The 18,415-nt window shown below is 42.3% G+C and overlaps 1 protein-coding gene across 6 annotated transcripts in view; it reads left to right on the forward strand.

Annotated features, from left to right (window-relative positions):
- Positions 1 to 1,318: 1,318 nt before the first annotated feature.
- mymx (myomixer) overlaps positions 1,319 to 18,415 on the forward strand; it is a 33,042-nt gene continuing 15,945 nt past the window's right edge. The window contains exons 1-15 of one of the 6 annotated variants that reach the window (XM_008301294.1): positions 1,319 to 2,651; positions 3,344 to 3,433; positions 4,680 to 4,823; positions 8,586 to 8,732; positions 9,240 to 9,431; positions 10,363 to 10,449; positions 10,697 to 10,815; positions 10,917 to 11,031; positions 11,127 to 11,204; positions 11,296 to 11,411; positions 12,753 to 12,915; positions 16,508 to 16,653; positions 16,765 to 16,861; positions 17,785 to 17,934; positions 18,177 to 18,326. In XM_008301294.1, coding sequence (XP_008299516.1) covers positions 2,142 to 2,651; positions 3,344 to 3,433; positions 4,680 to 4,823; positions 8,586 to 8,732; positions 9,240 to 9,431; positions 10,363 to 10,449; positions 10,697 to 10,815; positions 10,917 to 11,031; positions 11,127 to 11,204; positions 11,296 to 11,411; positions 12,753 to 12,915; positions 16,508 to 16,653; positions 16,765 to 16,861; positions 17,785 to 17,934; positions 18,177 to 18,326 — 2,304 coding nt within the window. In that variant the 5' untranslated portion in view covers positions 1,319 to 2,141. The remainder of the gene's footprint in view (positions 2,652 to 3,343; positions 3,434 to 4,679; positions 4,824 to 8,585; positions 8,733 to 9,239; positions 9,432 to 10,362; positions 10,450 to 10,696; positions 10,816 to 10,916; positions 11,032 to 11,126; positions 11,205 to 11,295; positions 11,412 to 12,752; positions 12,916 to 16,507; positions 16,654 to 16,764; positions 16,862 to 17,784; positions 17,935 to 18,176; positions 18,327 to 18,415) is intronic. The other 5 variants (XM_008300916.1, XM_008300990.1, XM_008301065.1 and 2 more) reach the window with 5 other exon arrangements.

Genomic DNA, 18,415 nt, shown 5'->3' on the forward strand with positions numbered 1-18,415 from the left:
CATCTGTTTCATGTTTTTGCAAGTGCATACCTTGTGTACCTTCATGTTTTGGTGTAAATGTTACACAGCCATGGTTGTAAAAGTTGGTTTAATGGAGCGAATCTGTTGTGGATTTTTAATTGCTTGCTTTAAGTTGTATTATGAGCTAAGCTGTGAATTGCAAATTCTCAGTAACAACTCTCATATCATAAAAACAACAAGAAAAAAATACAGAATTAAAAAAAAAATAATGAAAAATCACTAATGTTTCCAAATGAGCGCCAGTTTCGGCTGCACACACAATCGACATTTGAGCATATGGCGGCGTTACGGTCACACAGTGTACCCACTGCACACATAAATCGCACACTTTAAGAGCCACTCACCCAGCAATATGAGGAAATGTCATTTTAAAGTTAGCCAAACCCCTTGAACTCCACCCATCCAGCCTTCTACCAAACACCACCCAGCCTGTGCAGAATTTATCTCTGATTTCAAGCTGCAACGCATTAAAACTCTTCCTCAGATGACTTCATCATGAAACCAGAGCTCTTTTAAAAGCATCATTAACCATGACGACTGCAGGGCTGCGTCTGTCATGTGGAGCCCCGCTGAGCGACTGTTGTCCCGCTATTGGCTGTTTTTTCGCCCTCCTCAAACTATACTGGAGACGCTGGAGCGTGTGAACAAATGTTTTTCTTTTAATGTTTCTATTTCTAAACGTTATATAATTTCACTGCACGGGCCAATATTTTGTGAACTCTAAAAGCACTGTGTTGAAAATGAGGCATGTAATAACCTCTGTTTTTTTGCTCTCGGTGCTCATGAGAGCTGCTGGACCAGGTGCTGAGGTCAAGTCAGAGGGCAGCTGAGTGAGGAGTGAGAGTTCCTTTTTTGGGGAAAAGCTTTCACCAGTGGAAGCAGATTCTCTCTTCTCCTCCCTGCAAATATTTTCTCTGCTGTCTGCCCTCTTCAGCAATCCCCTCACCACCACCACCACCACCACCACACTCCTGCCGGGACAGAAGCACACCACTCCTGCCATTCCAATCAGTCAGGCCAACATTTGCTTTGCTGAGCCTTCAAGGAGTGGTAGGGGTCATCATCTGCTTGACTGCTATTTGCACCCCTCTCCCCCCCTCCTCTACACACTTGTCATGCCAGCAGCTCTGAGGTTTAAGGAGCAGATCCACAGAGCTGCTCTGTTCCATTCAGCTGCAACCTGTGTGACAACTGCTCCTCACCGAAGAAGAGGCTCAGAGCCGGAGAGAGCATTCTCACTCTGGGACAGACGGCGAGAACATCTGAAGCTGATCCTCTCCTTTAAGACTTTTCTGTCTTGCAAGTTCTGGACTCCTTGCGGCTGAACCTGCACTGTGCAAAGTGGAGGTAGGAGATGCAGTGTGGGTGTGTGTTTGTGACTCAGCCGAGGATATTACCTCATAGAGGGATAAGCTGTGATTGAAGAGGTCTGACAGAGGTCTCTCCCTGTGACTCCATTACCGCCGGGCCTCTTATCTGGCCAGATTTTCTGTTCGGGTTCAGAGGGGAAGTTTTGACAGCCAGGCTTTACAGCCCCCTCTCCGCTCTGTCGCTCCTGACAGAGAGAAAGAGTGAGTGAGAGAGAGAGAGAGAGAGAGAGAGAGAGAGAGAGAAGTGGTGACTTCATCCCTTCTCATAACCAACCCTCCTCTCTCCCCCCTCCTTTTTTCTGAGCTTTCCTTTTTTTTTTTTTTTTTCAAGACTTCAGCGCAGCTCAGTCAGGCAGCATGCCAGCAGTTTTCATCTTGCTGCGGTCCCTGGTTATCAGGCTCCTCAGTAGCAGACTGGCAGGCTCAGTGGCACAGTTCCTCCGGAGAAGCCTCTCGACAGGCGCTGCCCACCTTGGCACGGCCCTGCGCCACATCTGGGACCGCGTCCGATCCCAGGAGTCCAAGGAAGCTGTCCTGGGCTGCGTGCTGTGCATTCTCAACATGCACAAGAAGGTGGAGAACTGAGCTTTTTTTCTCTCTCCACGAACTGTTCAACCCTCCACTTGCCTGCTGAAACACAGACTGGACAGCTGTTTAGAGAGGAGAGTGTACAAAGGGATGTGACAGACTTTTTTTTTTTTTCCCACTTTGGACTTCAGTAATTGTGTTTTCTGTTTGGGGACACTGGTCATGTCTGAAAGCATTGTGAGGAAGGTGCAGCCCTTCACCATTGGGACAAGGCTGTCAGTTCCCACTGTGCCAAAATGCCAGGAGTTTACACAGACTTATCTGCCCAGCGAGGCTCTGGATAACTGCGTGTTACAGCACAACCTGAACTCGCTCTACCTCAGTCGGTCACAGGTCTGTGCACATGGCCCCTGTCTGGTCCCGCCGATTGTCAAGCAGGTCGCTCCAGTGAAACGTGACCAGGAGCACATGGCAGCAGAGGACCAGCTGAACCAGAATGTCGCCTCGGCTTCTGCTGTGTCCAGATCCATTAAGAAGATCACGATCTCTGGGAGTAAAGACAAATCGGAGGATAAGACGACAGTGGGACCAGCTCAACTTTCAATCACAGGATCTACATCTGAGAACAACAATAACAACAACAACATCACCAGCAGCAGCAGCACGTCGGACCCACTTCTGCCCAGGATTGTGGGAGTGAGCTGTGAGAATAAGCCTAATTCTCAGTTTAAGGTACAAGACATTTACTAATGCAAATAAGCAAACCTAACAAGAAAATCAGAAACATCACACATGATGAAGGTGTGCTTTTTTAAAATTTAGCAGCATACTAAAAACACTTTTTGAAATTAAAAAAATACACAAACTAAATACATTTTTTTACAGATATTTTCAAAGTGATGTGTCACATTACATTTATGTGGTAGCATATTTAATTTTAACTGATTTAACTGTTTAATGCTGGTGTTATATGTACAAGCAAAGAAATTAACCTCAAATTTAGAATAAAAAGTCAACATTTTAACCCTCAACAAACAGAGCAAATGTAGCAACTAGAAGAGACCAGATGTTTTTTCAATCGCTGCCACTTTAATTAAATGGGGTTTTGAGGAATTGCTTCTCATGGAATAATCTTTATGACACATAGTTTGACAAAATCTATCCCAGCAGAATACAGAATCTCAAAGCTGTTAATGAAATTGGTGGTTAACGGTCGAGATATTTGTTTTAATATGTCTAAATGTAAGACTTATTGATATTAGTCATCGGCACGTGGACTTCCAGACCCTGTAAAAATGTTAATTGTGATTTGCAACTTTCCTGCCTTGGTTTTTTTTCTCTCTCTCTCTCTCTAACTTGTTCCACTCATTTATGGCTCATTTTCTTCACTACCGGCTTCTAATTTCATCTTTTATTTTTTTTAGGTTTTACTCAGAAAAGACAGCAGTGATGAATTTCATGCCAGGCTGGAACAAACCAAGATGAAAATGAACGGAGAAGAATCCGTCCAACAGGTAAGATGTTAGAAACTGCTCAATTAAAAATAGCAAGTAGTCAGCTTTAAGGGGAAAAACTGCTTTATTTCAGCAAAACATGAAAGTTTAGTAAAAGGTCTATTATAAGCAGCCTAAAATGTATTTTTTGTTATCGAGAATATTGATAATGATGTAATTTTTTCCAAACTTTACGCAGACTGTAGGAAAACAGTTGTTTTGCTGTGTTTTTATAGCCAGCTGTGTGTTGATTAATCTCTTGGAGTTTAGGAAGTGAAGTCATGGGTCTGTGTTCGCCAAACTTACTATATTATATATTTGGAGCAAAGTTACACAGAGGTGGAAAATGAGTTATAGGAGCAACGTGTCTTTGTTTAAATGCCTCGCAGATGCCCAAAATAGCAAAGTATACAGAACATGTAGAGCAAAAGTATATTATAGGATATTTTTTACCGTCTGTGGGCTGTTGGAGTTGGTCTATTTCTCGTTGAAGTCATCAGTGTGTGTTGTGGATGAAGTTGCTGTGTTAACAGCAGACCTTGCGAAGGCAGGGCTCACTGGAAAACATGAAGTCAGGGAAGATGTTAACAAAAGAAAAGGCTCGCTGCAGTCCTCATGGAGGCCGCTGGTTAGAATAACACACTGACACAGCAATGGCCTCATTTCCCCTCCTAGAACCAAAAAAACCACAGTAATCTTTCACATCATTTCTTATTCTGTAACCACAACAATACTTTGCTTTTACTCCACTCATTTATTATTCATGCAAACAGCCAAGAAATGTATCTAATTACACTTGAGCATGTGGCGTTGCCTTCACCTGCGCAGGTAGGAGAGCGTGTACACCTACCAAAGAGGTGATGTGTTTACATGTGAGGCTGGAAGAATGACAGAGATCCAAGGATCTGTCCGTCCCTGCTTCCTTTTTGTGCCCAGATGTTTCCTGATTGGAGAGCAGCAGGAATGCTCGTCCATTAGTGAAGTTGTGCCAGTCGCGTTTAGTTCGTCTCACGTAGTGCTGACAGTGGGTTTTTGTTAACAGGGACCTTGGGGCCAGTCTGACACGTGTTTGTAATGTCTCTGGATGGTAAACAAAATGCTATAATCAACACAGAGTGGACACTTAAGCATCCCCCTAACTGCTGGGTGATTAGAGCTGGAGAGCTGCACCTCTTTCTCATAGGTTTTTACCAAGCTTCATCTGGTGTTCAGTTTTAGCTAATTAAAAAGGGCCAATGTTGCTGTCAACGCTTGTGCGTTCACACAGGTTTCAGTGCCTGGACTGAAGAAGAAAGAGCCTCAGAGGAAGGAAAGTCATCCACACACCCAGAACGAAGTACTGGCAGCTGTTACATCCCAGAGTGACTGCTTCACTCAGCGCAACTCGCTCTTCAACAAGGAAGTAGTGCAGGTAAAGAGAAGCATGCACACACGACATCACCATCAACGGTATTTCAGGAGGTTTATCACATGATCTGTCTTTCACTCCTTCTCATGAAAGGCTGGTTTGTTACCTCACATCTAATAAAATGTCCAAAGAGATGCTTTTTTCCTCATCCGCTTCTTCAGAATGTGCATATTTTTCAGATGAAATTGTTTTAGAATTAAACCTCAGTAAGCAGCTTATCAGAATCTCTCATCTCCTCTGATGTGAATGAAAAGAAGCTGTGGAGTGGGCTCATCGCAAAAGCAGCAAGCTGTGAGATGAAATCAGAAAGGAAGCTGCCTGTCGCATGACCCTCGAGAAGAGAACAAAATATGTACTGGTTCTTATTTTGTCCCAGGAACTGTATGAGCTGTGTTCGGCTGAGGGAAGAGAGGGAGGGGAAACCGCCACAAGCAATTATTTAGGGATGAGATCATTGTTTGGCTCCATCTCTTCACGCCTATGGCCCAGAGAGAGTCAGCCAAGCAGCACAACTGGTTGTGTTATCTCATCGCTGCGTCCACCCCGGCGCACAAGGACATTTTTCAGCAAGTTCGGCTGAGGGACATTTTGTCCAGCAGTTTTCCAGCTTTTTTCCTCAGACCTCTGTTGAGCAATCGTCCAAGTGATAGGCGTTTACTTCCAGAAATAAGAATTTAATTTTGGACGTGTCGGCTGAAGGAAACATATGATGTATGCATGTGTTGAAAACAGCTCTGTAGCACGTTGTTAACAAGCTTAGCAGCCCCTTTTGCTCTGAAGTGGAGTTTCTGTCACTCTGAAAGGAAACAACCTTTTGTATTTTAACTTTTTGAGCTTTAAATAGTCAGAGGTTCTGGTACCAGGGGACTTGCTCGTTTTACAGCGATTCGGTTGACTGCTATCACTGAAGAAAAAGCATTATTACAGTATTACATTGCTGTGAAAGTGGAAGCGAGCTTTCCAAGGGGAGACTTTTAAAGGCCCCTAATGGTTAAAGCTGGGAGAGCAAAGCAGGTCACCACATGGAGACGCATGACTTTGTCGAGAGCCATCTGTCTCCAAGGCTGCTCTGCGAAATGTCTCGCCTTTCACCGTTTCATTTTCATGATAGAGAAAGTAGAGAAACTTCTAACTCCCACTGCATTTTCGGAGCCAAGTTACATTACTAGAGAGGCATGTTGATCGACATTTCATAAAGTGCAAAGATGAACACACTCTGTCCTCGTTTTCACCTAAAATGAATTATTTGAAACTTGTGCGCTGTAGATCATTTGAAGCTAATTCAGCTTGGAAACTTTAGCTCCCCCGCTGCCCTAAGATGGGGAGATAACTGAACTTTGGTTGATTAACTAGTTTAAAGTCATGTTGTGAGTTGTAAAAGCGTAAAACTAATTGAGTTAAATAACTGAACTTGAGAGAACAACTTCATTCAACTTAAGATATTAAGCTGCATCAAGTAGTCACATAGACAATGGTTACACAGACACACCTGCTTTTTCTTACATTTTTCTAAATTTAAAGAAATGTGTTATTCTTTTTTTAAAATTGAGAAAATTCTGCCTCAGATTTTGAACCAGAATCAGTATCAAAAAGATCTGTGAAGCTGCTTTTGGTTACAGTGAAATAAATTACAGGTCTGCAGGACTGATGTAATGTGTAATGCTAACTTTTATTATGGTAAGAATATTTTTTGTTATAATGAAAAAAAGACGTAACCATTGCTTCTTTTAGCTTATAATAAAGACACACACAATATCTGTTTTGTCAAACTACAAAAAGAAGATTCTCTGGGGAGTTTTAATTCTCTAACAAATCAATAAATCAATAGAAACCATTCTATTCTATTCTATTCTATTCTATTCTATTCTATTCTATTCTATTCTATTCTATTCTATTCTATCCTGGGAAGTCTGCTTATATCCTAGTTTTGTTTATCCTAAACTGAATTTAATGAATTATGTAAACTGTCAACTGCTCAGTTCATTCAAAACATCATCTTAAGGGGCGCTGTGACCTGGTTGAGCTGGTGTCCCATGTACAGGGCTTAAAGTCCCTGATACAGTGGTAGTGAGTTCGAGTCCAGCTCATGACCCTTTGCTGCAGGTCCTTTTCCCATTCTTCTCTGCTGCTTTCCTATCTCACTCTTCACTGCACTATCAAATAAAGGCAAAAAAGGCAAATAAAATTATATAAAAAAAAAACAAAACATGATGTTAAATCACAATGCTTTAACTTATAAGAATTCATGATTTTAAGTTCTAAAGTGGTCTGAAAGTCAATAAGTGAATTAAAAAAGACAGCTGATTTGACAAACTTCCTTGATGATGTTTTATAGTCTAGAAATGAAAAGCAGTGTGAAAAACAGCACTTTCTCTCTACAGATTACAATCTCCAGATTTGTCCGGTGTTGAATGCAATGATGTTTTCCTGTGCAGCCACAAAAAAAAAAAATTAGAAGTAGTGACACAGTTTGAGCTCCATGCGTTTAGCAGTCTGTTCTTTGTGGCCACACTAAGGCCCAACTGTACATTTCGATAAACAGACCATTGTTGCAGAGAGTGGACAGGAAGAAACAAGGGAATCATGGGCTTCCTCTATGAGGTCATTATAATGCCATGGGAGCCAGTGTGAAGAGATCGGGGCAGGCCTGTTTTGTCAAGTTCTTTTCCTTCTGTTCAACCCAGAAATACCTCCGCTGCCCTGAGGGCCTTGTAAAGTTAATGACCTGCTTCTCTGGGGAGAAGTGACATCATATTTTAATCTACAGCAAAAAAAAAAAAAAAAGTTGTTTGGTGGATGTGTCATGTGTGGTCTTGATGTTTTATTGATTCAAACGCAGGGTTGCTATAGAGTCTGTTATTCGATGTCAGTCATACTACATTCCTGAGGAAATAGTGCCTTGAATGTTACAATGACTTGTTTGTGTGTTTAACTGTTATTTGACATTCTGCACCGTACACAAAAGCAACTCTGTGAGAAATAAAGCTGATCGTATCGGTTGTTTAAATCATTCGGGATCAGTCTGACAAGCGAGCTGATTTATTAATCCATTCATTTCTTGTGGCGTAGGAGGGTCACTGACTTCCATGCTGTGTTCTCTGCCGAAAACAAACATGTACTTTCCAACACTTTCTGATTTTGGCCACCTGGTTTGGCCTTCTCACTCAGTGCAAAAGTTTTGCCAGAAAAGGCAGCTCCACAAGACAAAGCCTTATGCAATGGAGCGCAGGCACTTGCCAAGAGAAACTTCTGCTCTGCATAACATGACATCGGAGAACAAAGAGCTGTTCTTGATGTGCCTGAAGCTTCGTATTACTCCGAGGCAGGGAGGAAAAAATGTTCTGTTTGCTAGATGTGACGAACGCTTGGAGTGTACAGTCACACAGCGGATATAGCACAAACTACGGGGTGTAGATGAGCTTCAGATGGGGAAGTTCTATATATAAATTTAGCTGAAACACTGGGAAATGTCTGACACTAGTTTGAGCATGTTTATTATTGATTAACACAAGTACATTTAGCTGGTCACAACATGTTTTTTACATGTAGAGTGTATCATAACTTTACTTTTTGGGGAAGCAAATCAGTTTTTTGTCAGACTGTTATTTTATTAATGCTCTTTTCACTGTGTTGTGGTAAAACAACACCCTCCTCAGCCATCCTTAGCCATGTTGTATTACATCAGGACTAAAATTTCAACTCACTAACTATGCACATTGTAAAGCATATCTTAAACTACTTTTTCTGTGTCTGTTTGTGACGCAGGCAGAAGCATGGATCAAAGGCAAGTTGCAGGACCTGAAGGATGGATGTAATATTCAGTGCTGCCCCCTGCAGGACTGGGAGGAAGCCTCGCAGACACTTCAGAGAGACCTCAAAGACTTTGAGAACACCCTAATTCAACTCAACCAGGTAGCAAAGTGATTCGACACAGGCGGGACTCTAACTTAAACACTTCAGAGTAACCAGAGCAAGCACACCAGAGGTCCAAAACGAAATGTTTATTTTACCTTTTTAACACATAATGGAGATCTGAATGCAACCATTAATCACTGTCTGTTGTGCTAAAAGAGCCTGTCAGATCACATAACACATAACATAATGGCCTTGTAGGCACTTCCAGGCAAGAGAAAAGCAGAACCCTTGGTGTTCCAGACGGCCCTGTCAAGCCAGTTTATACTTTCTCCCTCCGGAGAAATGTCTGGAAATTGAACATTGGTCATAATTAACCTACCTCGATACTTGGGCGGCCCAGGAAGAGCAGAGGCAGAACTGGGAGATTTTTCAAGGATACATCCGAGTCATGGCAGTTTGAGGTGTCAGATGGGTTCATCCTCTGCTCCATGTTAGTCTTGTTACTGCATCTGTACAAAAAAAAAAAAAAATGAAAAGGCTTTGTGTTTCTTTATGTTTCTAAAGATGGGTGAGCAGTTGATCTGCAAGCTGAACCCCACATCTGATCTGGTGAAGAAGCAGCTCAGCCAACTCAGGGACCAGTGGCTGACCCTGAAACAGATGGCTGCAAATCAGACAAGAGCCCTCGGCGGAGCCAAGAACCTGCAGGAATTCAACAAAAAAGTGGACAAGCTGGAAGCATGGATTAAAGAAAAGGTAAAAAAAAGGGATCCTGGTCTTCTTCTGTTTTAATGCTAAGTGGACAAAAGAGGTTTAATTGCAGAGAGAGGAGCCAATTTTACTTAGCTACTGATTAGAACCTTTGCAATTTTTGCTCTTCTTCACAAATGTAGGGGTTTTATTGATGATGTTGGCATGTTCTAGTGGTTTTTTACTTTTCAAATTTATCCCTAATGGGAAATATGTGACTTTGTTTTTATGATTTCTTTTATAAAGTTGCTCCTTCATTTAAATTTCAGAATTCCCTCTGTACTTTCTTGCCTGCAACCCCTTTCTTATCTCTTCAAATATCTTCCTCTCCTCTTCCCATTCATCTAAACAGAAAAGTCTGAGCTAATGAATCTCTCTGAATGTAACGATAATACCAAAAACAGTCGGCCCAGAGGCAAATCTGAGTCCGCGGACAGCTCTAATCAACAGTTGTCAAGATAATTGGCACAAAAAAAAAAACGGCACTTGCTAATACAGGAAATTAGCTCAGTATCCTGAAGACATCTCTTGTTTGTGTATATTCACCGGTGTACAACATCTGCCTGTCATTATCAAAAAAGCAATCATCTAGTGCATTTTCAGCCTGTGTTTATCTCTCTGTTCATGTCCGTGTCTGGCACAAGGGAACTGATGATTGATAATGGACCTGTGGGAATGTAATGGAGGATGTTGCTTATGAAGTCTATAAAACATTCATCCTTACAGGAGATGTATTCTCCATTCAGTTCCACTCATCCTTTCCTCTGTGCATTAGTATTAAGTTCAAAGTTTCTCTCCTTGCGCTGAAGGCTATTTCTGTTTAGCATCTTCCTTGGTAGCAGGAGTAATGCAGTTTAATCCTGGTGCCTCTAAAAAGAAATAATGGTCGGGTTCCTAACAAATGGGGGCTATAAACACTGACTTTTATGTGTGCCAGCAGGAAGAGGAGCAGTCTCTGGTGAATGTCCTGGGGGAAAATGTTGACAAAATGCAGTTGACCAGGAAGATATTAGATCTGAAACAGGTGAGCACTGGGAACAAGCACTAATAACAGGACTAAAAAAAAAGAAAAGAAAAGAAAAAGCATTATACATGCTAAACAGCATTCTTGAGTTAAAAATATATACATTCCCATATGTTAATGGTTTGATTTACAATTTGGTTGAGGTTTCCCAGTCGTTTATCTATGGCTGACTGTAATTTGTCTCCCAGGGTGTACGGTAAAGACAGTTGAGGTCATAGTTGGATTGTGTTGTGCTGTTTCCCTGCAGGATGAGCAGCTACACAGGAACCTTCATGAGGAGATCAACAACTTGGCACTAAAACTGGAGAAACAAGGGAAGACAGATGGCAAAAACATCTCCAGCAGGAGGAAACAAATCAATAAAATGTACATTCCCCCCCCTCCTTTAAGTTGATCTGGTATGCAGCATAAAACATCTTCAAACTACGCTGATTGAAGATTGAGCTCCTTTTTGCTGTCATCTGTAGGTGGCTGAAGGTCCAATCTCATCTGAAAAACTACCATGAGAACCTTCATCTGGCTCTAGAGGTGTCCTCGTTCTACCAGCAGGCTGATAACACATTGTTCGCCATTAACAACATGGTAAAATTGCCTCAAAGTCTATTATAGATTTCTTTTTTTAACCATCCCAGTGTTACCTCAGAGATTCTACTCACGTCATATATTCTTTCTTTCAGAGGAAAAGCATGGCTGCGTCCAAAGAGCTGGAAAACTTTGGAGACAGAGAAATTCGTGACATTGCCAGTCAGATCATGGTAAGAACAGTCGTAAGCGCTGCCTTGTCAGATCCTGAAAGTGTGTTGCAAGAAGCCTTCTCTGCCTAACCTGCAGGCCTGTGTGTGGTAGATGTTAGATGTAAGCGTGTCCCAGCTGTCTAACCTCCATCCTGCCCTGGCTGCCAGCGTCACACAAAAGCAGAGCGAGGTGAAGGACTGCTGGACGCTTCTTCAGAAGGTTTTCAGGTATGTCGGCGGGCCAAGGATACCACTGACAACTATGGTGGCCTTGCATGCATGCGCCATTTCACCTAGTAATTGCTCCTTCACTTCAGGTTTTTTTCACTGAGCTGAAACTGTAGTTTTCTGTTATTTCTCTACCAGTGCCCTCCATGAAAATTATGCACTGGCAAAAACTGAGAAGGAGTTTTCCAAATGAAAATGAGCTGTGTGCGAATACTTTTCTCCCCCTCTTGATTAGCCTTGTTTAATTTGGGTTGGACTCTGTGAAAAATTGTAAGCAGAGTGAAGGACTGGTAAGACTAGATGTCTGGAGTCCAGTAACGTTCACCGCCCGCTTCTTGGTTTATAATCTGCACTTTTCTTGCTTTGGAGTTTGGATTGCAGTTGTAGGTGAATAATGTTTTGGCGACGTGTCAAGTTGACGCCATGGATTGGACTCTTCTCACTGTTAAAATCCTGACATCATCTGAAACAGCCTGCCGAAGCTGAGATACAACACGTTTACAAGAATATTTTGTAATTTTTATTGAATTTGTAAAACTAATTTATTGTTTCTATAATAGCCTACAGTATGTATCCAGGCCTTTACATCATTAGAACATCACAGGCCATATCTACTTAATGAGTACAACCACATTTCATTGCTGTGGTAAAATGGAAACCCAACTATAAGAAACTGCGTTACTGATTGTGCGCTGTGGTCCATACAACACAAACTAGCATTTGTTAAAGACCTAGAAAAGCAAAATGTGGCATTTTGTGGAATAATGTTCAAAATAGAAACTGTGATCTTTCGGGAAGCAACAGGAAATTTCAAGGCAGTCTGCCCGTTAGTTTGTTTGTTTCTTCTATAAAAGTGGGAGCTTTGAGGCGATGGTGGTCTAAAAGAAAAAGTCTTTAAACGATAACTATGTTACTTTGTTTTAACAATTCATCTATATATGAAGCTTAATATTATACTTTGAATGCTTAGCTCAGGGACTGTGAATATTCATGCCACGTGTCATATCAGTCTGACCAATGTATAATATTACAATTCTTATATTCAAAAAAAAAAGCGACTGAGTTGTTCATAATAATAAATTTGGTCAGGAGTAAGTCAAGTTCACAGTTCTGACATCCATCTCCAACATCTCAGCCTTCCAAGAATTTCTCAGGCTGTGAGCCTTTCATGTCAGCAGCCTATCTTTAGATCCAAACATTACATCATTCCCTCTTATCAGCTGCGTTTCATGACTATTTAAACCAAATAACACAAACACTGGTATAAAACTCCAGAGCCATAATTGGAGCGAAGCCCCGCTGTCAGCACCACAGTAACCTCCGACTCTGCTTGCCCCGCAGGAGCGACAGGACCACACTCTCTCTCACTGGCTCCGCTTTCACCAGGGAAGATGCTGACCTCCTGACACCGGCCCGAGAGCCTCAGTGCATCATGGGAATGGAGACACATGGGATCATGGGAAAGGAGGTGAAGGAGGAGCAGAATCGCCTGAAAGGCTATGTGGTAAGTAGCTTCGGTATTTCATTCTAATACTGGAGAAACCACACTGCGGCTCTCGAGTAGGAGAGAACAGCTCCATCAGTGTTGGCAAAAGATGAGACCAGCCCCTTTCAGTCCTACGAAAGCTTGTGGCTGCACAAAGTGACGCACTTTGTCCTTTGGTTTGGAAAATGCCTGATTTACAACTTAATTTACTTATTTTTCCAAAATAGAGTCTGACAGATGTGCTGTTGAGCAGCGGTTTCTAGTCTTGGCACAGAGCATGCTGCTGGTTTTCTGTCCTACCAGCTAGTTAGTTGCGCTTAATTACAACTTCTGGTGTCCCAGTTATGAGGAATCCCTTGATAAGACGGTTGGATCGTCTCTAAAACTCAGACACCAGTGCTGCTGAGAGAGCATGTTACTTTGCTGTCTTCTCTATCGCCTAACAAGAACTCCAGTCTGCAAATGTTACAAATATTACGCTGTCACAGGAGTCACAGGAAGAGCTTTGAGAGGTGTTATTTGTCCTGGCCAAAGAATTACATAAGCTTCCATTAAAAATGTCAAGTTGTGACTCCACAACATGGCTGAGCAGTGGGCCAATGCAAATAAGTCTTTGCCTCCAACCCAAAATTTCACTTTGGGGTAGAAAAATATCTTGAATTTCAAACATTCTAACAAAAGTGCAGTCACTGAATTGATGCAGTATTAATAGATGGTCTGTGGTTCAGTGCATGGTGAGTGAATAATCTAACAGAGCATGTGGATTCCTCACACAAGACATTCCTCTTCTTGAAGGCTACTTTATTGAACACGTGGGTTCTCCTATAGTAACCCCATAACTGCCCATTAAAGTACAAGGAAATGCTCTTTTAGAAGAACGGAGTATCCAGAAAGAGAGTGGTATGCTAAAAACCAGTAATTATGTGTATACTTAGTCTTTAACTTAGCACATTAAATCTCTTTATAATCCGTAAGTGTATGCAACGGCTATTTCAGCCCAGAAGTATCCCATAATGCAATGTCTTCTTGCTGACCTTGAGCACTTCTAAAGCCGCTGTTGAGCTTCTGGCCTCATTTTGCCTGGTGAGAAAGTGCCCCAACGCTTGAGGAGAGAAACTTCACTCTTTCCATTTTCCCTGCGCTTCTGGTTCGCTTTGTGTCCCTCACTCGTGTTTTTCAGCTCTTGCTGGCCCCGCGGCCTTGCCACCTGTGACAGGAGCCAATCAGACTGGCAGGCCTGACTCCGTTGTTGCAGAAACAGGCGCTGAACTTGCTGGATCGGCCTTCCCGAGCCTTTTCGCTGCAGTCAGTAGTCTTTATTGCGCTGCTAGCTGGGAGTTGCCTGGGTGCACCGTCTGTGGGAGCCCTACTTGTTGCTATTTATGGAAGGGTGAATAAGACACTGCAAACAAAACCCTGGAGCCCAAAAGGCCAAACTCAGTGCCAAGCACAAACACCAGTTGAACAGTAAAAGTAATTTGTCACATACTTTCGCAGCACTTTAACTCCAGCTCCCAAGTGTGCTGAATTGATTTCATTAGTTTGAAGGGAACAAGATGCAGCTGCAAAGGAGCCGATAGTGACTCTGAGATATTTGCATATGTGCTGGTAGAAGGCACTTTCAACATATCTGCAGATGTATTCATGCGCACATACATGCTTTTTTTCTATTGTATTTTCTCCTTCTGGTGCAATTTGAGTCAGTTGATTAAAGGTAACTGTAAAAGCTTTAGCGCCTGTACGCGTACATACATTATAATCTATACACCCGTGCCTTGTGTGTGTTAGCAGTAGTATGGCCTCTTGTTTCTGGAGGTAAACATGGCTATCGTCTGTTTCTCTAGCTAATTGTAGCCAGATGCCGGGGCTGCAGACCAGATGGGCTTGGTGCTAAGTGATAGTTCTTGGCTGACATCACCTCATAGCATGCTGCAGAAAGACACACAGGGGGAAGAGATCAGCAGAAAACAGATAAGAATGAACAGTGCCCAGATAGGGAAAAGTATGCTGAAACCGGAGATGATTAGATGAGACCTTCAAAACACGGAATACCTTTGAATATGACATAGCAAATCATTAAACAGCTATTTTTCGCTGCAGCTGACATTATTCTTGTTCGTATTGCGCAGTTGGAACACAGGAGTTGTTTACAGTGGCAGCCACTGTGAAGGATGACGGACAGAAGCAAATATCTGGGGAGGAGACGTCAGCGATGGTTATCAGCCCCGTCAAATGAATCACACCGGTTTGTTAGTTCTGCAGCTTTAGCACATAAATGGGCCGATAATGTGCCTCTATGAAACTCAGACTGGCCTATAAAATGACTGGCATGTTAGTAAATGATGTTGGACCCCTTCGATTTACTGCATCTCACGCATAATTTTGGAGGCGACACTTTTCTCCAACTCTCTGACTCACTTTTTCTATAAGCCCAGTCTGAAAATAACATAGTCAAATTAAAGCTACTCCATAAAACGCTCTTATTAATAGGTGTTTTGCACTTTTGGCTGGAGTATATTTTAAGATTTTTTTTTAACGTAAAAGCATTGACAGATACTTCCTTGTTGATTATTACACATACCTTTCTTCAGCACTATTAATGAGGAATCCGAGGACAAAGTTCTGTATATTTTCCAGTAATTTAATCATTTCATGTGCCAAATAGTTTGGTAAAGCAAACCAAGTCCAGCCTGACTTTAATCTGGAAATACCACTACATTCTTTCCAAAAATGTAGAGAAAACTACCAAAAATAACCTACATACACATGACAATTAATAGTAATGGTTTTGTACATGCATTCTTGCATTAGTTGTGTTGGATCCTGCTGCAGTGTATTGCTCTGGAAAGCCTTTAACAGTAAATTATAAAAGGTAAAAAGAGCAGCTATCAGGACAGCCCACTGCGTTTTCTGGAATAGTCCAGATTCATGTCACTCTCACTGGAAAGAGTCCTCTGGCCAACCTTTAAAGTAGTCAGATGGCTGTAAAAAAGTGGCTTAGAGGCTGCTGACGTCCGTAATATATTTCTGCACATAGACAAGGTCTATAGCCGTGGCATTGACCTTGCTAAAAACTCCACTGCATAGTCCGAAATCACCGGCTGAGGCTGAGAACACACTGCTGCTTTAATAAGAGTTGGGCATAGGGAATTTGAAAAGGGTTATATTTCTGCCTACAATAGCTCTTTTTCATCATCAGAACGGTAAAGCACATGTTTAAACTTTTGCTGCCATCTTTGCTATTTCTAATACAAACTTTGACGCTGTCAAACAGAAATGGCTCTTTAGCATCATCTGGGTTGTTTCAATGAATGTGGCCGACCTTTGTAAGCGTGCTTTGTGTCATTTACAGGAGAAACTTTTACTCTGGGCAGCCGTCCATATTGCCCGGCCTCCAGCCACATTGTAACGTTCACATTCATAGCAAGCTAGAGCAACAGCTCATTGTCAAGTGACTGCTCCCTGAGTAAAATCCTCCTCGCTGGTTTATGCATCCAATCAGGCCTTTATTCGGTGGACGGCTGACAGAAAAAACAAAGCATTACTCACATGCTATGTTGTGGATCTTTAGGACTTTCCTACAGAGAGTTTTTTGCTCTTTTGTCCACAGAGCGCGGCTGACTGTGGGAGTGGTAGGAGAACACAGAGCAGCCAAAGCCCAGAGCAGCAATCAGTGACCCGCACCTCTCCAGCAATGGGAGCCGGCCCAGCCTGCGCAGATGATGCCATCGTCAGACATCAATTGAAGGGGGAAAGGTGACATTTCAGGCTGGCCTCCCCCCCACACACACACATCTGTGACTTACATAATGAAAGGTCTTTATGTAAGTCATAATTGGAGTCACATGTCTGTGTTTTTCTTTGCAGCAGGAAGCCCAGAGCTGAGCCCAAGCTTGCCGCCGCCCCGCAAGGCCACCCACAGCTTCACATGCAGCTTCAAAAGTTCACTGTGTCTGCTGACAAGGTGACCTGACCTTTGCCAGACACACCCACATTCCCCTGACACCGCAAATCAATTTTGCCTACACAACCTATGGTTCATAAGCCATGTGACCTCAACCTCAGGATTTATTGCTACAAATTGCCAAGTCAGCACTGCATCTGTTATTAAACATGAGACTATGAGACTAATTTGTTGTGCATTTAAGTGTGACTGTGTTGGTGCAGTTCCTCTCATTTCCAGTACAAATGCAATGATGCAATGACCAATAATGACTTATTTATGGTGACCATTACGGATAAAATAACCAAAAAATGTGATGAGCAGGATAAATATAGATGTTTTGATCAAGATGAAGTTTATTTATGTATCTAACGCACCAATATTTGGAGAGCTGCAAACATCCCTAGAACAAAGAAAACACTATATTGTAAGCTAGTTTGTAGTAATTGTTGAATTTTGATTTTTTAATATGTAGAATAATTAATACCAGATTTCATTGTAAGAAGATTCTATTGGTCGGTCCTTTTTCAGTTTGTTGATATGGGCACAATAACGGAAGTTTCATGTCAGAGTTCAAACCTATCTTTAGACCATGTCAAAAAGTTGCTACTAAGCAAATAAAAATGTTCTGCAATCAGTCCAAACATTCATTTTCTACTCTGCAGCCACACTCCACATCAGATGTAAGCCTAATCATCATTAATAACGTAGTTTTCTTACTCAAAGACCAACAATATATTGGCCATCGACATATTGCGCTTCACTAGTTTCCAGGAATTGCCGCTGCGTAAAGGTCAGAATGAGAAATATCATCTGGGTCCAGCTCACTGTGTTTTCTGTGGCTTTGGCCGCCAAATCTGCGGTGTGTTCCGAAATCAGATACTTCACTTTTAAACTGTTCATTGGTTTAACTCAATCTGTTTCCCACTTCCTCTCCATCTCAGACTTTGTCCTGGCTCAAGGACAACGTGTCCATGGCCACACAGGTATGTTCAATAGCCAGTTTTGAGGGGCTGGAGGCAGCCAGGAGGTGTCAACACACTCTCGAACAAGAAATCCTCACCAACAGAGCCAGGATAGAGGTGGTCAAAAGGGTAAGTCGAGGCACACCGTCACATTTGTAGTTCCTCTGCGAGCATTGGACAAGTGCCTTGAATGAAAACACATTCTGCATGCATTTTGGCAGGTCTGGTTTGTGTATTAATCAAATAATGAGCTGACGTCTCATCGGAGAAGGCTTCAATTGCCCAAAGCTCAGATTAGGGCTACATTTCGCAACATAAATTCCAGTTCTTAGTCATCACATGCTCTCATCAGTTTAACGCCCCGTCCTCAGGAGGGCCACGGGTTGGTCCGTGCACAGCACCCAGGCAGCACCAGGATCGAGGAGTTCCTCGGCCAGCTGGAGGTCCTGTGGGAAGAATTGAGAAGGAGGCACCAGAGGAATGCTGTGTTCCTGCAGGCCTCAGAGGAGCTGGGTTTCAGGGTAAGATATCATAAAATATCTCTCAGCAGGCTCTCTTCTTAAGTCATACTGTTCTAAGAGAAATTTATGGTTATGACAGATTATTCTGG

This window comes from Stegastes partitus, unplaced genomic scaffold (genome assembly GCF_000690725.1).
Source record: "Stegastes partitus isolate 25-593 unplaced genomic scaffold, Stegastes_partitus-1.0.2 Scaffold1, whole genome shotgun sequence".
Classification (NCBI taxonomy): Eukaryota; Metazoa; Chordata; class Actinopteri; family Pomacentridae; genus Stegastes; species Stegastes partitus.